The sequence below is a fragment of the Homalodisca vitripennis genome, chromosome 2 (assembly GCF_021130785.1).
Source record: "Homalodisca vitripennis isolate AUS2020 chromosome 2, UT_GWSS_2.1, whole genome shotgun sequence".
In the NCBI taxonomy this organism is placed as follows: domain Eukaryota; kingdom Metazoa; phylum Arthropoda; class Insecta; order Hemiptera; family Cicadellidae; genus Homalodisca; species Homalodisca vitripennis.
Window position 1 is genome coordinate 81,655,827 of NC_060208.1, and position 22,988 is coordinate 81,678,814.

The 22,988-nt window shown below is 31.7% G+C and overlaps 1 protein-coding gene across 1 annotated transcript in view; it reads left to right on the plus strand.

The window, feature by feature from the left end:
* The window catches only part of LOC124355698, a 73,018-nt gene extending 66,512 nt beyond the window's left edge, over positions 1–6,506 (plus strand). The window contains exons 22-25 of the mRNA XM_046806857.1: positions 529–716; positions 2,418–2,518; positions 3,364–3,512; positions 6,024–6,506. Coding sequence (XP_046662813.1) covers positions 529–716; positions 2,418–2,518; positions 3,364–3,512; positions 6,024–6,330 — 745 coding nt within the window. The 3' untranslated portion in view covers positions 6,331–6,506. The remainder of the gene's footprint in view (positions 1–528; positions 717–2,417; positions 2,519–3,363; positions 3,513–6,023) is intronic.
* Positions 6,507–22,988: the final 16,482 nt, after the last annotated feature.

A 22,988-nucleotide genomic window follows, 5' to 3' on the forward strand; every position in this document is an offset into this window, starting at 1 on the left:
GACCTTAACTTACTACATACTTTGGCAGTACATTCACGGCAAAAACAAGAATTCCGGTTTGAACTCCATTCACTTTGAGAACTGCATAAACCTTATGGAAGAAAATGTTTAGATACATAATATATGTGTTTTTGAATTGTAATATGTTAAGTTAAAAATTATAATTTAAATATATTTATTAATAATGCTCTCTGTGTTACAATTTATAATTAAGTTATACTGGTTTAACTTGGTCCAACGAATATCACCTGACCTTGCCTCTCAAACATTCTCAGATTATCAATTACACTTAAGAGGCCAGTAATTTGATCAAAACGCAACCGAAAGTCAACCAAAATGATCACATAGCGTATCAAATTAGAGCTTTGGTAATAATTAGATACATCATAGAAATTAGATTTGGTGTTACTGGATTTGAGTTTCCAATATGTATTTAAAAATTTGTATATTTCTTATAGCATCATAATGTAAACATCAAATATTAACTCATCATATTTTGTTTGTACTAATTCACAAATTGTGTTCCAGTACACTGTCAGCCTGGCTTAACACTATTGGAGGAATATTGTATAAAGATTTCTTGGAAGTGTTCTATCCCGGGGTACAACATTCTGAAGCCAAACAGTCCACTTTTATAAAATCAATTGTTGTCATTATATGCATAATATGCGCATCTCTGGTTGGTGTAGTTGAAAAAACTAGGGACCGTGTATCAGGTAAGACTGTTACTGAATTAGGGTTCTGTAATGTATAGTAATTAATAAAGAGAGGTGATCGGGAAGTTTATTCACAAGGAATTTATCAACAATATTTCCGATTATAAATAACTTTGGTTTGTATAAGTTACTTAAAATTAAAAACCACCACAAAATATCTGCCGACATACCCGTAAGAGTACGTACCCTAAGGTATATCTGAGGATATCGTTAATCATCTAATGAACTATGATTTACACAATAGATTTACACCTAGACATCACAATTCATGAAAAACCCCGCCAAGTTTTTAAATAAAATTCATAACAATTCACAAAGCTCCACGTCATCATAGGTCTTCTAGATAAAATCATGCGAAACAAGATGGCAGATGATAGATTCAACTGTTATCAAAATCTGCTCACGAAGTAACTCCACCCTGTCAGTTGTTATTTAATATAAATTTCAATTTGTATTTTGATACAAAACTTGCTTAGATTAATGAAATATTTAAGATAGCCCCATTATCCTTATTTTAAATCTGTATCTTGATGTAATTACATGCCACCTAAGTTTATTCAACCCTGCTCTATAATTATGTTTATCTTATCTACAATGTGATTTATATTAACAGTATAAATAATATAAGATGTAATTATTATTATTATTAACATTATTATTAGTATTATTGACAATAAACTAAACTAGTTAATTAGCTTAAGTTTAATTTAGAATAAGTACATAACATATTAAGTTTGATTTTTTCATTAACGCAATTAATAAAAAATATTGTGTACAATATACTACGCAATGTTATTCTTAATTGTACGTTTATAAAATTAATTAATTCTAAACGTACGTTAACTAATATTAATCAATATTAATATTATGAATTATACAGAGATATAAATAAATAAATTGCTTTTTATATGGGCTAGTTTCTAAATAAGTGTTCCCCTACAAATATTTTACCTTTCCAGAAATAAGGAAGAAAGATCAAATATTATTTCTACAGTTTTTAAACATTATAGTTTCAAATAGTCATCAAAATATTTTGAAGCGTATAAGGAAATACTCATGTGTACTTTAAATAAATGTTTATGTAAAACTATGGTAAGAAATTTATTCATGCAAGAGATTTGTACTAAATTATGCCATCGTATGGATTTTTGTCAATTTAATAATAAACCGTTACAATAAAATGACCCATGTAAAGACTTAAGGTTGAAATGTGTTCCTAATAAATTAAATTTTGGAACTTACAAAATTAATTATTGATGCTATATTTCTCTCTCTCCAATAATGCTCATTATGTTCAATCCTAAAAACTTTTCGTGGTGCTTGAGTTTCATTTAACTTTCAGTTATATCATGTTATATTAAACATTTATCAATTTGCTTCATTAACCTTTCTATGCGCTATTTTATTGGATTATATATTTTGTAACACAATGTATTTGGTAACATTTATGGCACATTATTTTATTTTAGTAGCATTATAACAATATTTTATAGCGAAATGTTGTTTGGATTATTAAATTTGATTCCAGCTTATTAATCCAAAATCTATGATATAAGAGTGACTGACATCCACCGGTCGTCTCTGCGCGTCTCTACTAATCTCGTTTATAAGATATTCTCTGCTATTAAACAATGTTTGATCGCTATCATTAAACAATAATTAGGATCCGTGATGTTCTTCTGAATGAAGTCTAAGGTTGACTTTACCTGTTACAGGTGGCGGTGAGCCTAATGGGCATTGCTCAGGGAGCGACCTTTTCTCTTTTTACTCTTGGCGTATTCTTCCCACGTGCTAATTCAAAAGTAAATGTAATAAGTTTTACATTCAGACCTTGCTTTACACAGGTGTTTTAGCAGACTCTGTTTTTAATAATCTCAAATCAGTTATAACACAGAATAACACAGAAACTAGCTATAACAAGTTACTAACAGATTCTTTTTTAAAGAGAAAAGATTTATCATAACATTTTTAGATAGATAGTATATTAACAAGCTAAAAGCAGATGGCATAGGAAACAGAAAAGAATTACAATATGAAGATACGTTAATACATTCAGCATTTATTTGTACTTTTTTTGTGTGAAGATATATTAATGGCTGGTATTTTGTTGTAATATCTTCAAAGATCTGTAAGTATTGAAGTCTTGAAACTTTAAAAGATACTGGAATATTTATAAGAACATAAGTGGTTTTAGTTGAGAATATTATACATTTTATTTGTGACTGTGTGGAGTTAAAACTTAGACAAAAAGTTAATTAAGTGTAGGAATATTTTTGAATCGGTGTTTATTATAATAGCTCAATTTTCATACTGTAACCTGATTTTAAGGCAATTTTATACTACTGAAGGTTTGAAACAATGGTTTCGACGGATTTCTAACTTTGCTATTTAAGTTAGTTAATATTCTAGGTAACTGATATTCTAATCTATCTGATCTATTTTTCTGGAGAACATTTAATACGATGTTTGATAATCATCAGATTGATAAATTCTGCCATTTTCCTAACAATTTTAACAACTATCTTACTAGCCAGAACATCAAATTCAAATTTTTTCTAGCATTTCGTATACAACATATGTTTTATAATAAAGTGTTGATTTCGAAACGTTGTAAATAATTAAGAAAGTAATATAATTTTTTTTCTAGGGTGCCATAGCATCAGCGGTTGCGAGTCTACTGGTAACCAGTTGGGTGATCTTAAACGCCCAATTATATGCTTTGGATGGAAAACTTCGATTCCCCGGTAAAGTCACCAGTATAGACAACTGTCCTGCCAGTATATGTGAAAATTTTAAGTGAGTAGTGAATTTAAATCCAGAGGTAATTCGTAGAATTCAGGATTTATCATACACTATGTGTCATTATGTCTTGTGCATTTATGAAACTATTTGATTCCCAAATGGAGTTCATCTCGAAGCTTTCGAATTTAAACTCTTCACTTGTAATAACTAATAAGTAAAAAGAGATTAGTAGAATTTAAATTTTTCTATAATGGCCCTGTCTAAATTAGTGATATATCACAAATGATCTTGAACCTATATATAATTTACTTTTAAGTTGTGAGTAAATTGTATCACAGGCAATTCATTCGTGTATTATTAGTATATAACCTACTAATAGTTCGTGACAATAAATAAGATGGTTCATTATAGCATCTAAACTTTCTCACTATCGAGACCGTACCGCTAAAATATACGATACCGCTGGAAATTAGATTTTAACAAAAGTATTTATCAGTCCAAATATGATGTAGCCTAATTTATTTTCGATTTGGACGTTAAATACAGACATTCAATTCATTATTTAAAATATCGACTCAAAAATAATTTATACTTGAGACTTAAAATACTGTAAGTAGATAAGAGAGAGGTGCCAGAGCTCTTAGGGTAAAAACTTACTTTTTCAGGAATGTTATTTGAAGCAGATTACTCAACTACGAGCAGAGGAAAATATTAAAAAAAAAAACGAAATAATAACAGTTTAAAATCAATCTAATAGTATTAAACGCTGTGGGAATTTCCACGTTACTTTTGTATACTTGTCTAGTTCATACGCTAACTCATTTAGTGTAATAACTGTATGTAGATTGTTTTGTAATTAGCATGGAAATTGAAATTAAATTTTTCAAATATTTCATCCCCGCTGAGTAGAAGTCCACACAATTTATTAACTTCAGTTAAGTGGAGTTTGTAAAACAGAGTTTGCCAATAATCCATCTGTACAGATGAGTTTCTGTATCTTTATTTGCATAGCATTAACGAAACAACGACTAACAAAATGAGCAACAGCAATTAATATATATTTTTTATACAGGTTAACAGCTTTTTTTCATATGTATCGCTATCTTCATGGTTTAAGTCATTTAAGATGTTGAGGAGTAGCTGAACGTAGTTCCAATAGAGTACTGACGGTTATAGCCGTTTGATCCCAAAGGAGTACTGACGTTTATAGCCGTTTGATCCCACAAGAGTACTGACGGTTATAGCCGTTTGATCCTAAAAGAGTAATGACAGTTATAGCCGTTTGATCCCAAAATAGTACTGATGGTTATAGCCGTTTGATCCCAAAATAGTACTGACGGTTATAGCCGTTTGATCCCAAAATAGTACTGACGATTATAGCCGTTTGATCCCAAAAGAGTAATGACGGTTATAGCCGTTTGATCCCAAAAGAGTAATCACGGTTATAGCCGTTTGATCCCAAAAGAGTACTGACAGTTATAGCCGTTCGATCCCAAAATAGTAATGACGGTTTTAACCGTCCGTCATAGGCTTGTTCAAATAATCTATATTACGGCTGTTTACGTTCTCTAGTGGCGTTCTTACATACTATTTTTACTGGGGAACGTGTAATGTGCTGTAGGATGCTAGCCCCTAGCGACAGAATATGTAACAGCTTTGCTGCCGAACTGTCCAGTCATTGTTTTGCGCCAACTCCTTTATAGGCTATGTTTAATTAATGTACTGGAGTGAATATAAGCGTTTTGAGAATACTGTGGTAAAATTATTGATGGTCTGGACTAAAATGATGTTACTAAAGTACATGCAATCAAAAACCCTTATTTAATGAGTGAGTATAAAAGACAAGAAACTGCTTATGAGTGCACATTTTGAATTCGCATGTTTCAAAAGTTATCATGCTTTACCAAAATTTGAAAAAGAATCGTTTTAACGCCTATATGGTGCAAATAAGGCATTATTTTGGTCTTTTATAGTATTTTAATGCATTTTGAATAAACGCAATAATTAAGTGTTGTTTACTCACCGGAGTCCATCAATGATAATTTTGCTTACTCTAGTAGACCCTAGATAGGTTATAGCTGTCAGTATTCCTCAACATGTTAACGCATCATTATTTCTAAGCTGTCTTCTCATTTCGTGGAATAATAGCATGGAGCTTTATCATGAGCTTTTCTTTTGTCAAGTTCAGTAGCTCTTCAAAACGAGGCCAAAATTTTCAATAATTGATTTGTGCTACAGCAAACTTTAGACATGATGTGAACCAGGAAATTTAGATTTTTTCAGGACTTGTGCTTGCTGTTAACACCTATTTAAAGCAAGTTCTTAAGAAAGCCATCGCCATACTAAAACTTTTGACTGTAGCTTATGCCGTATGTCTAGAGTCTTATAATTTATTCTAATAAGAACCCTTAGGTTGGTTTATATTTTTATAGACACTTTAATTAAGATTGGTATTTCCACTCATTTTGTCTTAATCTCATTTAACTTACTTTAAAAATGATTATTTCAATTGTTGTGTTAAATATTTTATTGGTGCTCAACTGAATTTACTGATGATTGTTTCAGTTCAAGTACATCAAGCCTCTTCAACTATACTGGGGTAGGATCTCCCGTGGTCGCGGATAGTTCTGTACCGCTCTTGTACCAACTGTCTTACAACTATTACTCTCTGCTTGGCACTCTGACTGGAGTAGTGGCAGGCCTGATCGTGTCCTTACTCACCGGAACTCCCAACACCGCAACAATGAACCCTGACCTCTTCAGCCCCTACGTGCGCAGATTTCTGCCAAGAGCGAATCAGCAATTACATCTTAACAAAAATGAATATATTTTGACATCCACGAATGACGTAGACAAGACATTAACAACATAGTATAGCTATGTTAATTAAGCATTAATTCCAAGTAAAAACATAAACTTAATAATCTTTTGAGGGCAAAAAATCTATTTCATTTTCTTACAATGAACAAAATATGAACACATGCTATGATATTACTTTTAGTTTAGTTTTAGCATTAAAAAAATAACTAGATGAAGGTACAGTACAAGTGTAAGTTTAAGTTGTGTACAAATTATTGTAAATAAATGCCTTACAAAATAATTTGTGTGAAGCTGCTCAATGTTCATGCAATTGATTACTTACTTTTATAATAGCTAGATTTCATAGAGCCATTTCAACTTTCAACGTTTACAAATTCACAAATAGTTTGCTTCATTAATATGTACTAAACTTTTAATGTAACCAACACTGAAAAAAATGTGACTCAATGCTGGAATCATTAAAGCAGACGAGACATAGGTAAAACACAATTGCGAAACAACATTACAGTCTATGGAGTCATGCAATACAAACCCAAGGAAGTGCATGCTAAAATTGTCAGCTTGGAATTTTTTTAGCAACTGTTTCTAGGGCCAGGAAAGGAGTTCTTGTTGATTTCATAGGACGTGACACACCCATTCATTGTACGAGTAATTATGAAACCTTTAAAAAGAACAAGACAAAACAAGATCAGAGGAAAGTTAAGTTCGAAAATCTTTTCCTGGTTGCTTTTAAAGTGGGAGGTGATTCCACATCCGCCTTGCAGTCCGGACCTGCACCCAGCGACTACCATTTGTTTCCAGCGATGAAGACTTAACGCGATGTAGTGCTTTGATAACTCTGCATGGGACTCCGAGAGGGTATAAGTACCTGATTCAAGTCTCAGGCGGCAAAGTTTTATAACGCTTGAATTCACCGCTATGATAATTGCCTAAGTTTTTATGGTGACTATGTTGAAGAATAGTATTTTAGTGCCACTTTCAAATGCATGTAATAATATTGTCATCTTGTACTTTGTTTTTTTTATATGAAAGCGTAATCTATTTTCTGGATAGCTCACGTAAATAAATCAGCTATTTAGAAAACTCTCCATTTCGTCATGTATAAGAATAACTAATATCTATAACATTTAATAAACGATACATTACTATTTATTATATTTCATTAGTTAAATTTTAAAGATCTTTTTGAGTGCGGTTTGCGGCATTAAACTCTGCTAGATAAGCCCTTTAAAATGATGTGCATATTGACCTATGCTCCTATTTAAGATTTCTTTCTGACTCCTTGCGGGACGTCCCCATAATATTACAGAAAACTTATAGTTCCTTCAAAAAGTAGATTTTTAGGTGTAGTGTTGATGTACCAAATCTTGTTGATTTATCTGTTATCGTTCAGAAAATATTATACCTGTGCAGGACTTTATGTACACCCCGTATAAATGGTGCTTTATGTAAAATTGCCAAGTCTATAGGTCAATTTGTCTTCAGGTATGGTGCGGACAGACAGACAGACAGATAGTTATTCGTACAATGTAGTAAATTCATACCACATACGAGACCAGAATTTTGCTTCTTCACAAGGTAGCGTATAAAAATTAATTGTTATTTTATTTCGTGAATTAATTAAAACTGGATTAAGTTATCATGCAAACTTTCACAAAAGAATGACTCAATAACTTATGGGTTTTCCATACATAAAACGTTTTCAGCGTAACGTCCTATGGGTTTGGGAATAATTCCCTCCCCTCGATATAATTGAGTAAGAAAAAAATACAAGAAAAGTATTTATAAAAAGATTTTTTCACTGGCATGTGCAAAAATCTTATAAAAAAGAATAAGAGTCGTATAGTACAAACTCGGCGATACTGATAGAAACTGCAACGGTCACAGACAGGTTTTGAATCTGCACCATCTCTAACTAAGATTCAAAGTCCGATGTCTTAAGCCATAACGCTATCAGCACTGGCATCAAACATAAATTATAATTGTTAAAATGACAGCACGGCCATGTGGTTAATTATTTTAGCCAATATTTAAATTTGTTTACCTAGATATAGTGAAAGCATAACAAAAGTAAAAACACTTCTTATTTCAACATCTTGGCAACAAGACAAACCAATTTATTAATTATTCTGGGTCACAAAGAAATGCACGAGATACTAAATGCAATTTTTATAACATAAAATCGTCGAGGTGACATCGCATCCATTTCTCACTTATGGGGTATACGATACTGATATAATTCCTAGACCAAACCGAGAAAATACTATGATGTAGCAAACATCGATTGGAAAACATGAAATTTACTGTATCATGTATTATCTTTACATTTGGATGGCAACTGCCACAATGTAAGTATTGAAGTGTGTTAGTATTATTTATGTTGATTTTAGTTTTTAAGTTTCAATAACAATATCTATATCCATTCAATTTAGAAAACTGTACTGTTTCAAACCTCATTACAAAATTATATATAGTTTATATATGTTACAAAATATATATAATTATATATGTATCGTATTGTTTCTCGAGGCAAAACAGCAAACTCCAATTTTACGTTGGAAATATAATTAATTTAAACTAGAAGTTCAAAACTTAAAATAAGATTACTCACACTTTCTCTTAACTTCTGGTCCTCTTAATCATGAACACTGTAAAATATGTACCTGATATACGATATATGATTAATTACACTTTAAAAAGATCATACGACCCTATCATTACAAGAGCTTTCATTAAGAAAACTATGAACTTCGACTTAGGAGTTACTCTACATTGATATAAAATAGTTCATGTGTAGGTTCTGAAATTCAAAGTGTAGGAAGCTATTCAAACAAATATACGGATTGTTGTATAGAAATTGTGGGCGAAGCCACGAATACGTGTTAGTTATTTTATAAACCTTTCTGTAAATTGCTCACATACACACTCTCATCTGTCCCTCTTAATTTAATTCTCTCGTAACAGACAATATTCAATGGCCTTTTCAACCCGAATCATCTTATTTAATTTATCTATCAACTAAAAAAGCATGCAAATATGTTGGCAACAAAATTAATATAGTCAATTAGAGAGATAAAATGACACAATGATTTTAAAAGCGCTATTTACCAGAATTAAATGGTTTATTTTACCAGTAGTACTGTTTGTATGAGGGTAGATAGATTATTCTGTCAACGTTACAACAACAAATTACTCGCAATTCAGCTGCACACTTTTTTATTAAACCGTAATTTGGTTTAAGTGGTTTTAACAATTTTCTGTAATAATGACATTAAGTTATACTTATTGATTGAATTTGAATTGAAAAAGTAAAAATATTATTCCGTGAAACTTAGAAACTTTATATTGCATCAAATCTGCAGTTTTTTACGTAGCCGAAAGAGTTAAGATGTCTGTCCCAAGCATATACAGAAACTTCCGACCCCTGATGGTTTTCCACTACATCCTAGGACAATTCACCTCGACAAATGTTTTAGGCGAGACTTCTGAGAATTTAAATTTTAACTATTGTACAGTACCAGTCTTGAGTTTCATCCTGCAATCGTTGATTACCATCAAATGGAACGTAACCTTTTTGACGTGTAGGTTCAAAGACAACACTTTCATAATTGTCCATGACTTATTATCAGTGGCAGTGGATTTGGTAGTGATCGGGTGGCTCTTGCTCGGCTCCAGAGATCTGATCAGAAGTTTCAAAATTATTGACGATCTGAGAAACATCCTCAGTAAAATGACGTCAAGAACAGAAACATCTAACCTTTCCGTTTTCGGTTGGCTGACGTTAACAACTGGCGTAGTATTCCAAATGGTCTTTAGTCAAGTTTCAACTTTAGGAATGGGGGCGACCAATTTCCAGTTAGTCATGCAATACATGTTTTCTGTTTGCTTTTTCTTTAGAGCATGCTTGACTCTAATATCACTATTCTACTGCTGTAGCATTATTATCCGAGACTCGATCCGGGTTTGGCGTAACAACCGAGATGCCAACCCCAGGCATCTACAATCTCCAGAGGAATTCTGCCATCTTCTGATGAAGTTCGCTCCCCTGTTTGATGATCTCCAGAAAACATTATCTCTGCACGTTCTGGCTGTAATGCTCTACTTCAACTACGGTGTTTTAAATGACTCGGTTTATCATGCGTATGCTGACGATCCTCTAGCTGGAAGTTTGGTCAAAATTATGTCTTGGTGCGGCTACTTGGGACTGCTTATTGTCTGCGTGGCTCTGAAATCTGACCAGGTAGGATTAGTTACAGGGTAATTATTGTCACAGGGAATATAACGTAACGGTAAACGGTACATTAAACTGGCTCAAAAATGTACCACATTTCAAGTACATGTGATGGGGTGCAAAAGTGAATTTCTGAGGCGTATACGCTAATTTAGGTGTAGGTTAGTATTAAAATTTAAAATTTTTATTACCAGACACAATGTTCAACAAAACAGATTTTCCTACAATACATAAATGTTGGTTGATATTGATTTCAGTATGAGCGTTTATCAGAAGAAATCTTCACGACACTAGTGAGTCACTTGCCACAGAGGGAGCTCATGAAGGTAACACTTTTATTTATTGTGTTTTATAATAAATCCCAACTTTTGAATGTATGGAATAGCAATAGATTAATTTAATATCAATAAACACTCATAAAGAAATAATCCGTCAATTAAATCCTAATCTCTCACTTGCCGGGTGAAGAGACTAACCACGCAGTAGTGTTGTCTAACCACTACTAATGAGTCTTCAAAACAATAAGTGCTGCAAAAGTACCCTTATTTTGTGTTCATTTATTATTTCTTATTTGGTTGTTTAAGTGATACATGTGTTTGATATAACCAAACGAAAAAACCAGTGATAAGAATACAAATTTCCTCAGGAGACTTTTAATGTTATGAAATTTGTATATAGGTAAAAATAATGTATATATAAAAATATATATAAAATGATCCACATAAGCTATTTCTATCATATAAATTTAAAAAAAAAACACGTATAGACAGACAAACAGTAAAATAAGTGAGATAGGATATTATCTTTTACTTATGAATATGAATCTTTTACTTGTTGTTATTAATCTACTATCGTTTTCTTAATTTATGCTAACCTCGCTCTGTATATTTACATACACAAATGATAAATGTATAGATATATGTTAAATATAAATTGTTTACATATATCTAAGTTAAATCTGCCTTTAGAGTATTACTACCATAACAACTAAATAACCGTAAGGAGGTGTCCTGTATAGGTACAAATGGGAACATGTGGGTTAACATGATTTCATACAATATTATAGTAATGGTATAAAACATTTTCTTCACTTTGCATTCATAAAGAAAGAATTAATAATTGTACAGAGAAAATCTACGTCTCAGATATCGAACCTGTATAGCTGGTGCTATTATTCATACAGGACTATAATAGTGAATAGTTAGGGAAAAATTGCCTTGAACTTTTCCTTGAGTTTCTCTGACATTGCTGATACTTCTTTTAATCTTATTTATAACACACAACCCCCGGATACAGAAATTAAAATATGTAAAAACTGCAGGAACATCAAAACATTGGCAATTAAATTACTTGAATGAGGGTGGATTTGCATGAAAGCAATCACTACAGAGATCTGAATCCTCCAGAAAGATCAATTCAAGATTAAATTTCTCTAATAAATAAAATGGATAAAATAAGAGCCTTTAAGAATGATAATGTAGCAAAATTCAGCCTTATTATTTAGCTTACGTTGCTCCGACCACAAAACTAAAAATACTTAGCTTCAGAAAGTTTTTTTGGAAGGAAGTAAATATAAATACATTTGTATAATTTAATTAATACTATTGCCACAAATAAATAAATTCACTTTTAAAAGTTACCTATTCAGTTTTTTGTGACAAATCGTCCATACCTAAAAATATAATATACAAACATCGTTAAACTTGTCCTACGAATTTCTTAAGTAAAAAAATAAACATGTTACCAGTGAGTTTTCTAAACTTTAGTGCTGTTTAAAGATACATTTTTGAGGGAGACAATGTTTAAACAGAGCTTTAAAGTGAGACTTTTGTTATATTAAGGTTAGTTCAGATATAAATTTGCCAATTTCCAGCTATAAGTCATTAAAATCCAATTGGTTGTTAGTAAACTGGTAAGTTACTTTGATTATTATTGAAGAATTTACGGAACAACACAACTTGTTCCGGATATGCTTCGTTAACATCCTGTGAATAAATGTTAACATCATTGTTGTCAGTTAAGACTGCTCGTGTCTCAGTGTGACGAGGGTTCCAGGGATTTTGCTGCCGCAGGATTCGTAATCGTCGTTCCACAACTGTTCCTTGTGGTAAGTTGTCTCTAGTCTGGTCTCGTTTTATCCGACAAAATAAAACGTTCCTTCACAAATTGTCCATCTTTGTACAATGTTCCACGACTTGTTGCAGTTTCTATCGTTTGCGATCGACTACTACATTCTCTGTGAGCAGAACATGGTCTACCTAAGAGAAGTGACTGGCATCACCGTGACGTCACCTAACTCAGAATATAATTGCTAGATCATTTTACACAATGGAAGGTGTATCTGCTAAACTAATTGACTGTTGATGGGTTTACAGGATACAAAAATACTGAATGTGAAAAAGTACCTATCATTACTTCTTATATAAACTCTTTTTACAATACTAGTATGTGTATGTGTGATTTAAGTTGTCTTCCTAATATTAATAATGCAACTAAATAATTTATTCGACTATTATACAACACCTTTAGTTTGAGAAAATACAAATAATACAGTTAATAAAACCACGAACACGTTTAAAAATTTGGGCCTTACAGTAAAATAGATTTTTACAGACTATTATATGTGTAATACTATGCAACTGCTACTCTATGTATAATAAATAACATTGCCTACTTTTGTTGCTTGGGTCTCATGTCATCTTAAACGTACATTAATACTCATTGTCGAGCCAAGAGAGAGCTGTTTTTTGTGTTTATTTTGCTAGTAGTTTAACAATATCAACTAAACAATAATTCGGGTGGACCTACGGAGCTCTTTGGACCTAAAAGAGCTCTGCCCATTGAGGCACGTGCACAACAGGAGTGCCGATGGCCGAGTGGTCTAAGACGTTGGACTTTGAGTCTTAAGTTAGAGATAGCGCAGGTTCGAATCCTGTCTGTTACTATTGCACTTTTTATCAGTACCATCGACCTTGTGCTGTATCGACTCTCCCTCTTATTCTGTTTGATAAGGTCCTCGCACAGGCCAGTGGCCCATGAGGACGGGCAGGAGATCGGCTTCTCCTTAAAAAAATAAAAATAAATAAAAAATAACCCGACCACGGGATATGTTTAGTGTATCAAATTCAAAAAGAATGAATTATTAGTTTTGAACCTTTTTATGGGTTTTATCGATATAAATAGTCAATATTAAAATATAACGTATTTTAATATGCAACTTCTTAAAAACACTTACTAAACACGTTTTTAACACATCACAGCTCAGATTAATTTAGTTAAATGACTATGCTCTGATTAAAGCAGCGCGTGTAACTGTTTCTTTATGTCTACACTAGGTTATTTGTGGGTTAATAACTCTTAACCCAAAAGCTGCAAAGAAATTAATCTTACAGCTGAAGTAGATTGTTTAACTTAACGTGCGATGTAAGTCTAGATATTAAAAAAAAAATATATATATAAGATTACCATATCCTTTAAGTATAGTGTACTGACAAATTTCAGATAAGATAATTAAATTGGTGTTTTTGAATAGTTTCTTCCTTTCCTTTTTGTCTTAAACTAAAATTTCACTGCACTTTTTTTGTAAACAAACAAATTTTAATGAAACTAATGATTACAATATTTTTTGTGACACACATAAATATAATCCAGTTCCATGAATTCTAAAAGATATTTATATTCCATTCTTTAAGCATTTCGTTTATTTTATAGCCAGTCCTCTCTCTCGACCAAATCCCTTAAAGCAAAAGAGGAAGGTAAAGTTTGTATAAACACATAAACAATAAATGAGAAGTTTAAACTGATCAGTCAATTACGTTTGAACTGAACGTAAGACTTCGTGAAAGATAAATTAGAACTAGTCTTTAATAAGTTCTAAATTCTAAGCAAAGATAAGGGAATCTGTAACAATGACTAGAATACGGGCTTTAGTTACATAAGCACTCAGTTTGTATCAGTTCAGGTACACAGAACTATTTTTATCTTTTCCAGCTTTGGTCTGCTTCAATAGCTCAGCCTATTGCCTCATCGCCTGCTAGTCTAGGCACATGCGGTCTGTCGGTATATATCAACCACATTGTATCTTATCGTTTCTATAGATAAATTACACAGATTAGCCTCTAATACATGATACATATACGCTCCCTGTTCATTTGTACGTCTCTTTGTGGTTACGTGTGACTGTCAACAGTTTATTTAGGAGCGTTTCAGAAAAAAGTCACATTTCGTCACCTTCCTGTCTAATGGAACATCAATTTTGCTATTCAACGTTCTGGGTAAGTTGCTCATATTTCATGACATATTTATTCGTAATTTGTGTCGTTTCTGTATATCTTGATAAAAAAACTTCTAAAGAACTAATTAATAAGCTAATCTGTAACTAATAATAAGGCTACCCATGCAATTCAAAATGAATTCCTGTAAAACGTATTAATAATTAATAATTTATTTATTAAAAATTCTTGAAATTATATTATATATATATATATAATATTATTCATTACTTATTACAATTTTTTGACCGTAAGATAAGTGTATTGTATTAATGTATTAAATAAAAAACTATCAAATAAACAAAGAATGCCCATTAAACTTTTGTTGTTCCAATATTTTTATTTCTGTATAATATTCATGTATAAATATGCGTAATAAATAAAAATTAAAACTGTAATATAAAATGAAGCATGTTTTTAAACGCTTCTAATTGTGTGATTATTAAACATTGGCTGTGTGTTTAAATAGTGAAAAGTTTGAATTCTTTATGATAATATAAATGCATAATTTCTTATAAATATTAACTTTTTGAATGAGAACAGAATTAATGTGATTATATATTATCGTAAAATATTATTATTACATATATTTATATATGTTATTATTATTATTTCTTTGTTATTATTTAGAGTACTAGTTGATAAAGTAAAACTTATTACTTCATACATAACTAAAAATATTTAAACAACAAAAGTATGAGAGCACTTTCATATATCAAAAGTTTTTATGATATATATATATATAGTATAATTAGCTGAGCTTCAGTAAACCCTACACTTGTGGGGGGCTAGGAATATTCCAATTGTATTTGTCTATTTGTCTGCCTATACGCACAACATTTAAAAAACGAATAGACATATTTTTTAAAGCTTAATTTTGTTATATTAGCAAAACAAAGTCGATGGTAGTGCTTATCACTCCATAGTATTTGGCTGAACGTCAGCGTATATTTTTAAATTGGTCTTATGGGCACCGTACCCTTGCGTTGTAGTAGCCTTTCTAGATCGCCAGGACTTTTATTGTTTACACACTGCTATTGAATCTACAGTAAAGAACAAGACTTTGAATGCATAGGCGTAACAAATCCAGAGAAATTTTTAATTTTTACTTAAAAATGTTTATGAAGTTTCATTTCTACATGACAAGAAAGAGTTCTATGATAGTGCATGTCAACCAAATTGCAATTTCGCTAAACGTGATTTAAGTCACTCAATAGGATGACACAGTTCTCTTTTCCCGATTCAAATCGAGGTAAAACTCTCATTACTTATAATTGTCTGTCTCTCTATTTATCTACACCTCGAGAATTACATGGGCTATAGACTTAAAATGTTGATGCAATCTCAACAAAGCCTGTCATGCGATACTTGGTGTGGAGTACTCTTAACTTGTTATAATTGTGACTGCTCTAATTCCAATTTAAATTGGTTCCAATAATTAACTAACCAGTTAAATGAGTATACTAAGTAAAATAATTTTTTTGAAATACACTGCTACCAATTTAATGATAAAAACAGAATTACGAGTTTTTGCAGTTTAATTATTTTGGTCGCAAGTAGCGAGACTTCTCATCCTGAATTAAATTTTAAATTTTGCTGCATTTTTACTCTGTTAGGATTAAATGTACTTAACTTATTCATTGCGGATTTTTTCCGTAATAACAAATCATGCCTTAAAGTTACATTTTTAGAATGAGAATATACTGTCACTTTTATATATTATGTTATATAACACTTTATACGACGACCACTTGTTATATAATTTAGTTACGTAACTATACTCACATAGCTTGTATTTTGCTACAAGTTTATGTTTGGTTGCTATTGATTAATTTTAGCATTATTATCATTATTATGAAAGATTTATGTTCATTGGTTTTGTAACTCTTAGGATACAGTAAATAGGAGAAAAAACGATGTAGTTATGTAACACTTAAGACAGCTTCCACACTTGAAGGTCTGTGAAGTGTTCTAATGAAGTGGGTTTTGTAACAGACGGAAGAGAACACTTGAATGTTAAATCTGTTGATTCTTACTCATTATGTCGATTGCTTCTGTCAGAGTAGTGAGTGTATCAAGTAATTATTTTAAATACAATTTAGTCTTTACATTGCAATTATATTAGTGAATCTGAAAATGTGGAATGCCCCTTAGTAGCTATTAAAAATGGTATTCAATTTTATGAGGAAAAGAGCACTTTTGGGATTATTTATTTAAAACCCAATGCATCTTGATACGCACTTATAGATACGTCCCAGCTTCTTAGTATTTATTACAATATAATATTTCAAAAAGTATTTGTTTTGTATAACCCTTTGCTAATCGACTTTATATAAAACAATGTATACGTTTTTCATATTTATTCTGGAAAAGCTCTACTTCCATTTGTTGTGTTAGTGCCACAGTTGTGCATTTATTTAATTACTGTCAGTTACCCACGACTTTGTACGTGATTTCCTATTGAATTGCAGATACTTTTTAGGAACTAAACGGCATTTAAATAGCATTACAAATACTCCTAAAAATAAGTGATGGTTACTGAAAGATATACCAAAATCCTGATCCATTTAACAATAATTGGACATTTAAGTTTAAATAGGAAAGTGTTGGAGGCCCTGAAGTTGGAAAGTATGAATACCAATGAAGTACACAAATTTATTCCAAATATTTCATAATTTTTAATAGCTCCAACTATTTCAATACCACTTAAGATATTTTAGGCCTGAGTGGTTTGTAGTAGAAGACGGGAGTAATCGTAGTGGAAGTACTTAATATGTAGCATGATGAAATGCTATAATAATATTTGTGCACTAGAAGAACATATCTTTAGTTCATATTTCAGTGTTAAATTATTAAGAGGTAGAAATAAAATACTGCTGATTGATATTTCATGTTTCGCGCGTAATGAATCGTCTCTGTTTCGAATTAACTATATTTCACGCGCCGTAGAAGAATTTTCCTTCATTTCACTATCAACACAATATATAAAATACGTACTCGGTCTGAGAAGCCTACTTTTTCAGAAAGTATCTACTTTCGGCTCTTTTATTCTTTTTCTGGGTCAGGCCAATCCACTTTGAATGGCTTTGTTGCCTCATTCAAGAAAATATGTATATAAATAGTTCTGAAAAGTCTTACTCTGTAAATAATATCTACTTCTACGAATTTCAATGTATTTCTGGTGTAGAATATATCCGGTACAAAAATAGTGTTTGCATTGTTACCCTGATTAAGAAATTATGTGCACAAGTTGATCAAAAAGCTATTACTTCCATCTATTGTCCAAGCTATCTACTTTCGGAGTAAGGTATTTCAAGTTGGCGCTAGTCTGTTGGGAGCACATACTGATACACACTTTTTAAATTTCACTTCTCTGCGAAAGTCGGAAGTCAAAAAAATATTTATTCTAGGGTTGCAAATCTTATCAGTTTTTGATCATAAAAAAGTGTGAAGATATGAGATAAAAAGTAAAAACAATGAAATTATGCCTTGGTGGCTTAAAAATAGACGGCCAATCAATTGTGATCATGTTGATTGTAAGAGTACATTACATTTACTCCTCCCCCTACATTGCATGAAGGAGTTGTTGTGGTAACTTCCCATGGCGATGGTTCTAATGTGAATTTATTGCATTGGTTCAATATTAAATAAAACTAAATTATTAAAACGTAAAATCTTAGAATGGATTTAAGTAATACAATAAACACCTATTTGTATATATATATATATTAATCACTGTGTTAAATAGAAGAAAACAAAATAACTATTTTTCACTTCTATATTTCGGGGGATTTAATACCCCCGTCTTCAGGAAGTTTTAAATAAAAATGAATACAGAACTATAACATGTAAACAAAAATTAATAAAACATAAATGTAAACACAGTGCATAACATTTGATAAAGTCCAGCTGACGTGAAATTTTTCTAATTCAATCTTGTTGGAACAGTTGATTTTTGTAAAGGGTGGAATGCAACTTGTAATTTATGGCGAATTTTGAATGTTTTAAAATTATTTAAAAAGTTATCTTAAATTTAGACCAAATGGATTTTTTGTCTTCAACATAATTTGATGAGCTTGCTCCATGTGCTTTAATTTTAATCTGTTGTAGTTTTCATCAGGGCATTGTGGTAGTTGGTGTATTCCTTTTAATTTAAAACACTCTTCAATTTTGTCTTGTTTGTGTTCTAGACAATGTCTTGCCAATGGTTTATCTTCATCTTTATGGAATATGTCAAACCTATGCCCTGTCATACGGATTCTCAAATGGTTCGATGTTTGGCCAATATATTATTTGGAGCAAAACTTACAATTAATTTGGTATATTACATTTTTTGAATTACAGTCAATTTTGCCAATTATAGGATAGGTCATTCCGGTACTGCTGCTATTAAATTCTCTTGAAGAAGTCATAATTTTACATGTTCCACATCGTGATTTTTTACATGGATCACATCCATTTCTTGTATAGTTGATAGATTTTGGAACTAGTGTGTTAACAAGCTTGTTTTTCAAATTTGGAGGTCTTCTAAAAATTACTCGAGGTGCTTTTGAAATAAAATTTGAAGTGTCAGGGGAACTTTGAAGTAAATTAAATCCAATTTTTATAATAGAATTAATTTTGTGTAGACCAGGGAAGAATTGAGTAATACATTTAGGTTCTTTTGAATAATCATATGAATTTTTTGGACATTTCAGTTTATTAATTTGATTTTTGACAATTTTTTCGGGGTAATCCAAATCATTGAAGGTTTTACCCAATTTTTCAATGTAGTTTAAGAAATCAGATTGGCTACTGCATAGTTTCTTTGCTCTTACTGACAAACTTTTTGGAATGGATTTTTTGACGTACATTGGGTGACAGCTGGAGAAATGTAGGTAATTCATGGTGTTAGTCTCTTTTATGTGTAATTTAGTTTGGAGAAATCCAGATTCAATAAAAACATCTAAATCTAGAAACGTGACTTTAGATTTAGAATATATCCATGAAAATTTTAAAGAAGAGAAATCTTGAAGATCATTAACCCATTGCGGATCAACGACGTGAGGGTGACGCGGAGCGAGGCGTGGACCAAAAGCACAATGACGTGACCCTCACGCGGATGACGTGGTACGGATGACTCATTTGTTTTGAACGCTTATCGCTGTTATAAGTCTCGGAGATTATTTATAGTCCGTTTTCCTGGACTGGCTTCCTATCTTATCTCTGGTACCTGTCCACAAATACTCCCCTCAATAACGTTTTTATTTGCGACAAATTGTATGTCTGAGTCGTACAGTCGTGGCGTTCGATTTTCCTTTGCCTCGTGTGCGTGTACGTAAATAAAATGGGTGATAATTTACGATCATCTGAATTAGATAGACTATTATTAGAAAGTGGAAGTGATGAAAGTGAAATCGATAGTGTTATTGAGGATGGAGACGATTCTATCACGCGTATAATTGTTTCCGTGACTATCACACCAAAATCCACTACTAAGACAAAGACAGTCGCAATATTTTGTAAATATTAGATTAGTTGTTTCTTGAAGTGTCAGTATTATTACAACATTTTTTTATTGTGTAAAACATTTGATCCGTCCTACATCAAGCAGCTACAACACGCAAAAAACGTTAGTAAAAATGTTACGTACCTGTATTTTTACATTTGTTCTAGTATAATATACTTGTCTAATATGATCTGTATAATGTTTATATAACATAAATAACAACATAAACAAACAAAACATGTATAATTATATACGCTGGCCTAATTAGCGAGCGCGCTAAGCAGGCAGGTAGGCGTGCAAACACTGCGGGTGCTGCGTTGTAATACGGATTAATTCGTACTCTAAGGCCCGCGCGCGCGCCATTTTCACGATCCGCAATTTAAGAAATTGTGTCAATGAATCGACTCCATGATCCCAGATGAAAAAAACATCGTCTATATAACGTAGCCATTTCAAAGGTATTAAGCGTTGTGTATCTAAAAATTCTTTTTCAAATAAACCCATAAATAGACTTGCGTAAGATGGGGCCATTCTAGTTCCCATTGCAGTACCAGAAGTTTGTATATAATTTTGGTTATTGAATTTAAAATTGTTCATTGTAAGTATCATTCTGATTAACGTGATAATAAATTGTGTTGTAGGTTTAGTATTATTTGGTCGTGAATTTAAAAAATATTCTGCTGCTTTTACTCCATCTTCATGTGGGATGTTAGTGTAAAGGGAATTAACATCCACTGTTACTAAAATAGAGTCATCAGGTAATGGTTGGTTGATAGAGGAAATTTGATCGATGAAATGCAATGAATTTTTTACGTATGATGGAAGAGATTTTACATGTGGTTGCAACTGATCATCAACAAAAGAGGATATCCTTTCAGTCGGTGACCCGTAACTGGATACAATGGGTCTCCCAGGAGGATTTTGGATACTCTTATGAATTTTGGGGAGTGTATAAAAAATGGGGGTGCGAGGTTTTATTGGTGAAAGTAATGCTATGTTTTTTGAAGATATATCTTGTTCTGGACCATTTTCCTCCAAATATTCTTTGATTTTATCATTAAATTTAACGGTTGGGTCTTCATCTAAAGTTTGATATGTATCATGGTCTGACAATTGCTTTTGTGCTTCTTTAATATAATCTTCTAAATTTTGAATAACAATTTTGTTCCCTTTATCGGCAGGTAGAATGATGATGTCTGTGTTATTTTTTAATGACTTTATTGCTTTAAATTGGTGTGGACTGAGGTTCATCAAAAAGCGCTACCCAAATTTAGTAACAACATTCGAAAGCTACTTCAATTCAATTAAAGAAGTTTGAATAATGCAATCAGTTCATGTCGATGAGACTTTTTGATCATTTCCAATTTTTGAAAATTCTAGGATGTGAAGAAATCTTGGGAAACCTCGGACCCAGATTTTTCCTTGTGTTTCGAGAAGACGGTGCTGGTGTGGACGCCTTGCCTAGTGTTGTGGCTGTTGTCTCCTCTAGAGTTATGGCTCATATACACCAGCAAGTGTCGAGATATACCCTGGGGACTAACAAACATACTCAAACTGGTAAGTACTGATGTTGTGGCTGCTCTCTCCTCTAGAGTTATGGCTCATATACACCAGCAAGTGTCGAGATATACCCTGTGGACTGACAAATATAGTCAAACTGGTAAGTACTGATGTTGTGGCTGCTCTCTCCTCTAGAGTTATGGCTCATATACACCAGCAAGTTTCGGGATATACCCTGGGAACTGACAAATATAGTCAAAATGGTAAGAATAAATATGAAAATATTAAATTATATTTGTGTGATTATGATATATAAGTTTATACATTTATAAAATTCGTATTGATTAATGAACTATTAGAAATTATTTCAAATTTACTGTTTACCATTTCTTATCAAAACAACTCAGATTGTTGTTCCTATATGAATTTAATAGTCTATTATCATGTTCTTCAGTATAACTTTTATGACTGTCAACGGTAGTTTAAAAAAAATACTTCTTTTTGAAATAATAGTTCTCTCAAAGAAATAGTATGCAAGTGAAAGAAATTGACTACCATATTCAGCAATTTATATAATTATTAAGTACCTTTCAGTTACTGATGATGTAGTCTCGCATATTTTGTATGTCAATTGAATGAGTAAATTAACTGTTATCACATATTTGAACCTTATCAGATACACCTATCGGGAAATAAGGCCTGCTCACTCTCTTGAAAAGTGGAGTGCTTTCATTAGATTTGTGATGCATACAATTATTTAAGGTAAAACATTTCTATCAGTATAAATAATAAGATATAATTTCTCTAAGTTGTTGGTTAGGGAGTTATACCTAAAATGCCCATTTAACAATAAACATTGTATCCTCAACATTGGTTTCATATCAAATATTAGACAAAACTGGAAATTAAATTATTAAAGAATATAATACTGTACGATTAGTACTTTTAAAACTGAGTTAATATTTGAATATGGTGTTTTAAACCTCATAAAAAGTGTAAAAAGAGAGAAAAAGATCAGAAAGTTTTTTTTTTAGAAAGTTCTTATTAGATAAAACCTTTGGGTCTAGTCATTTCTCAAAATTTAGCGTATGTATGTGTACTGTGTAGGATATATATAATGATTTCCATACTGCCGTGCGTAAACATTTACAAATTAGATAATTATAAATTATAGCATGTTAAAACACAAATATTATTCTATACAACAAATATAAAAGCTC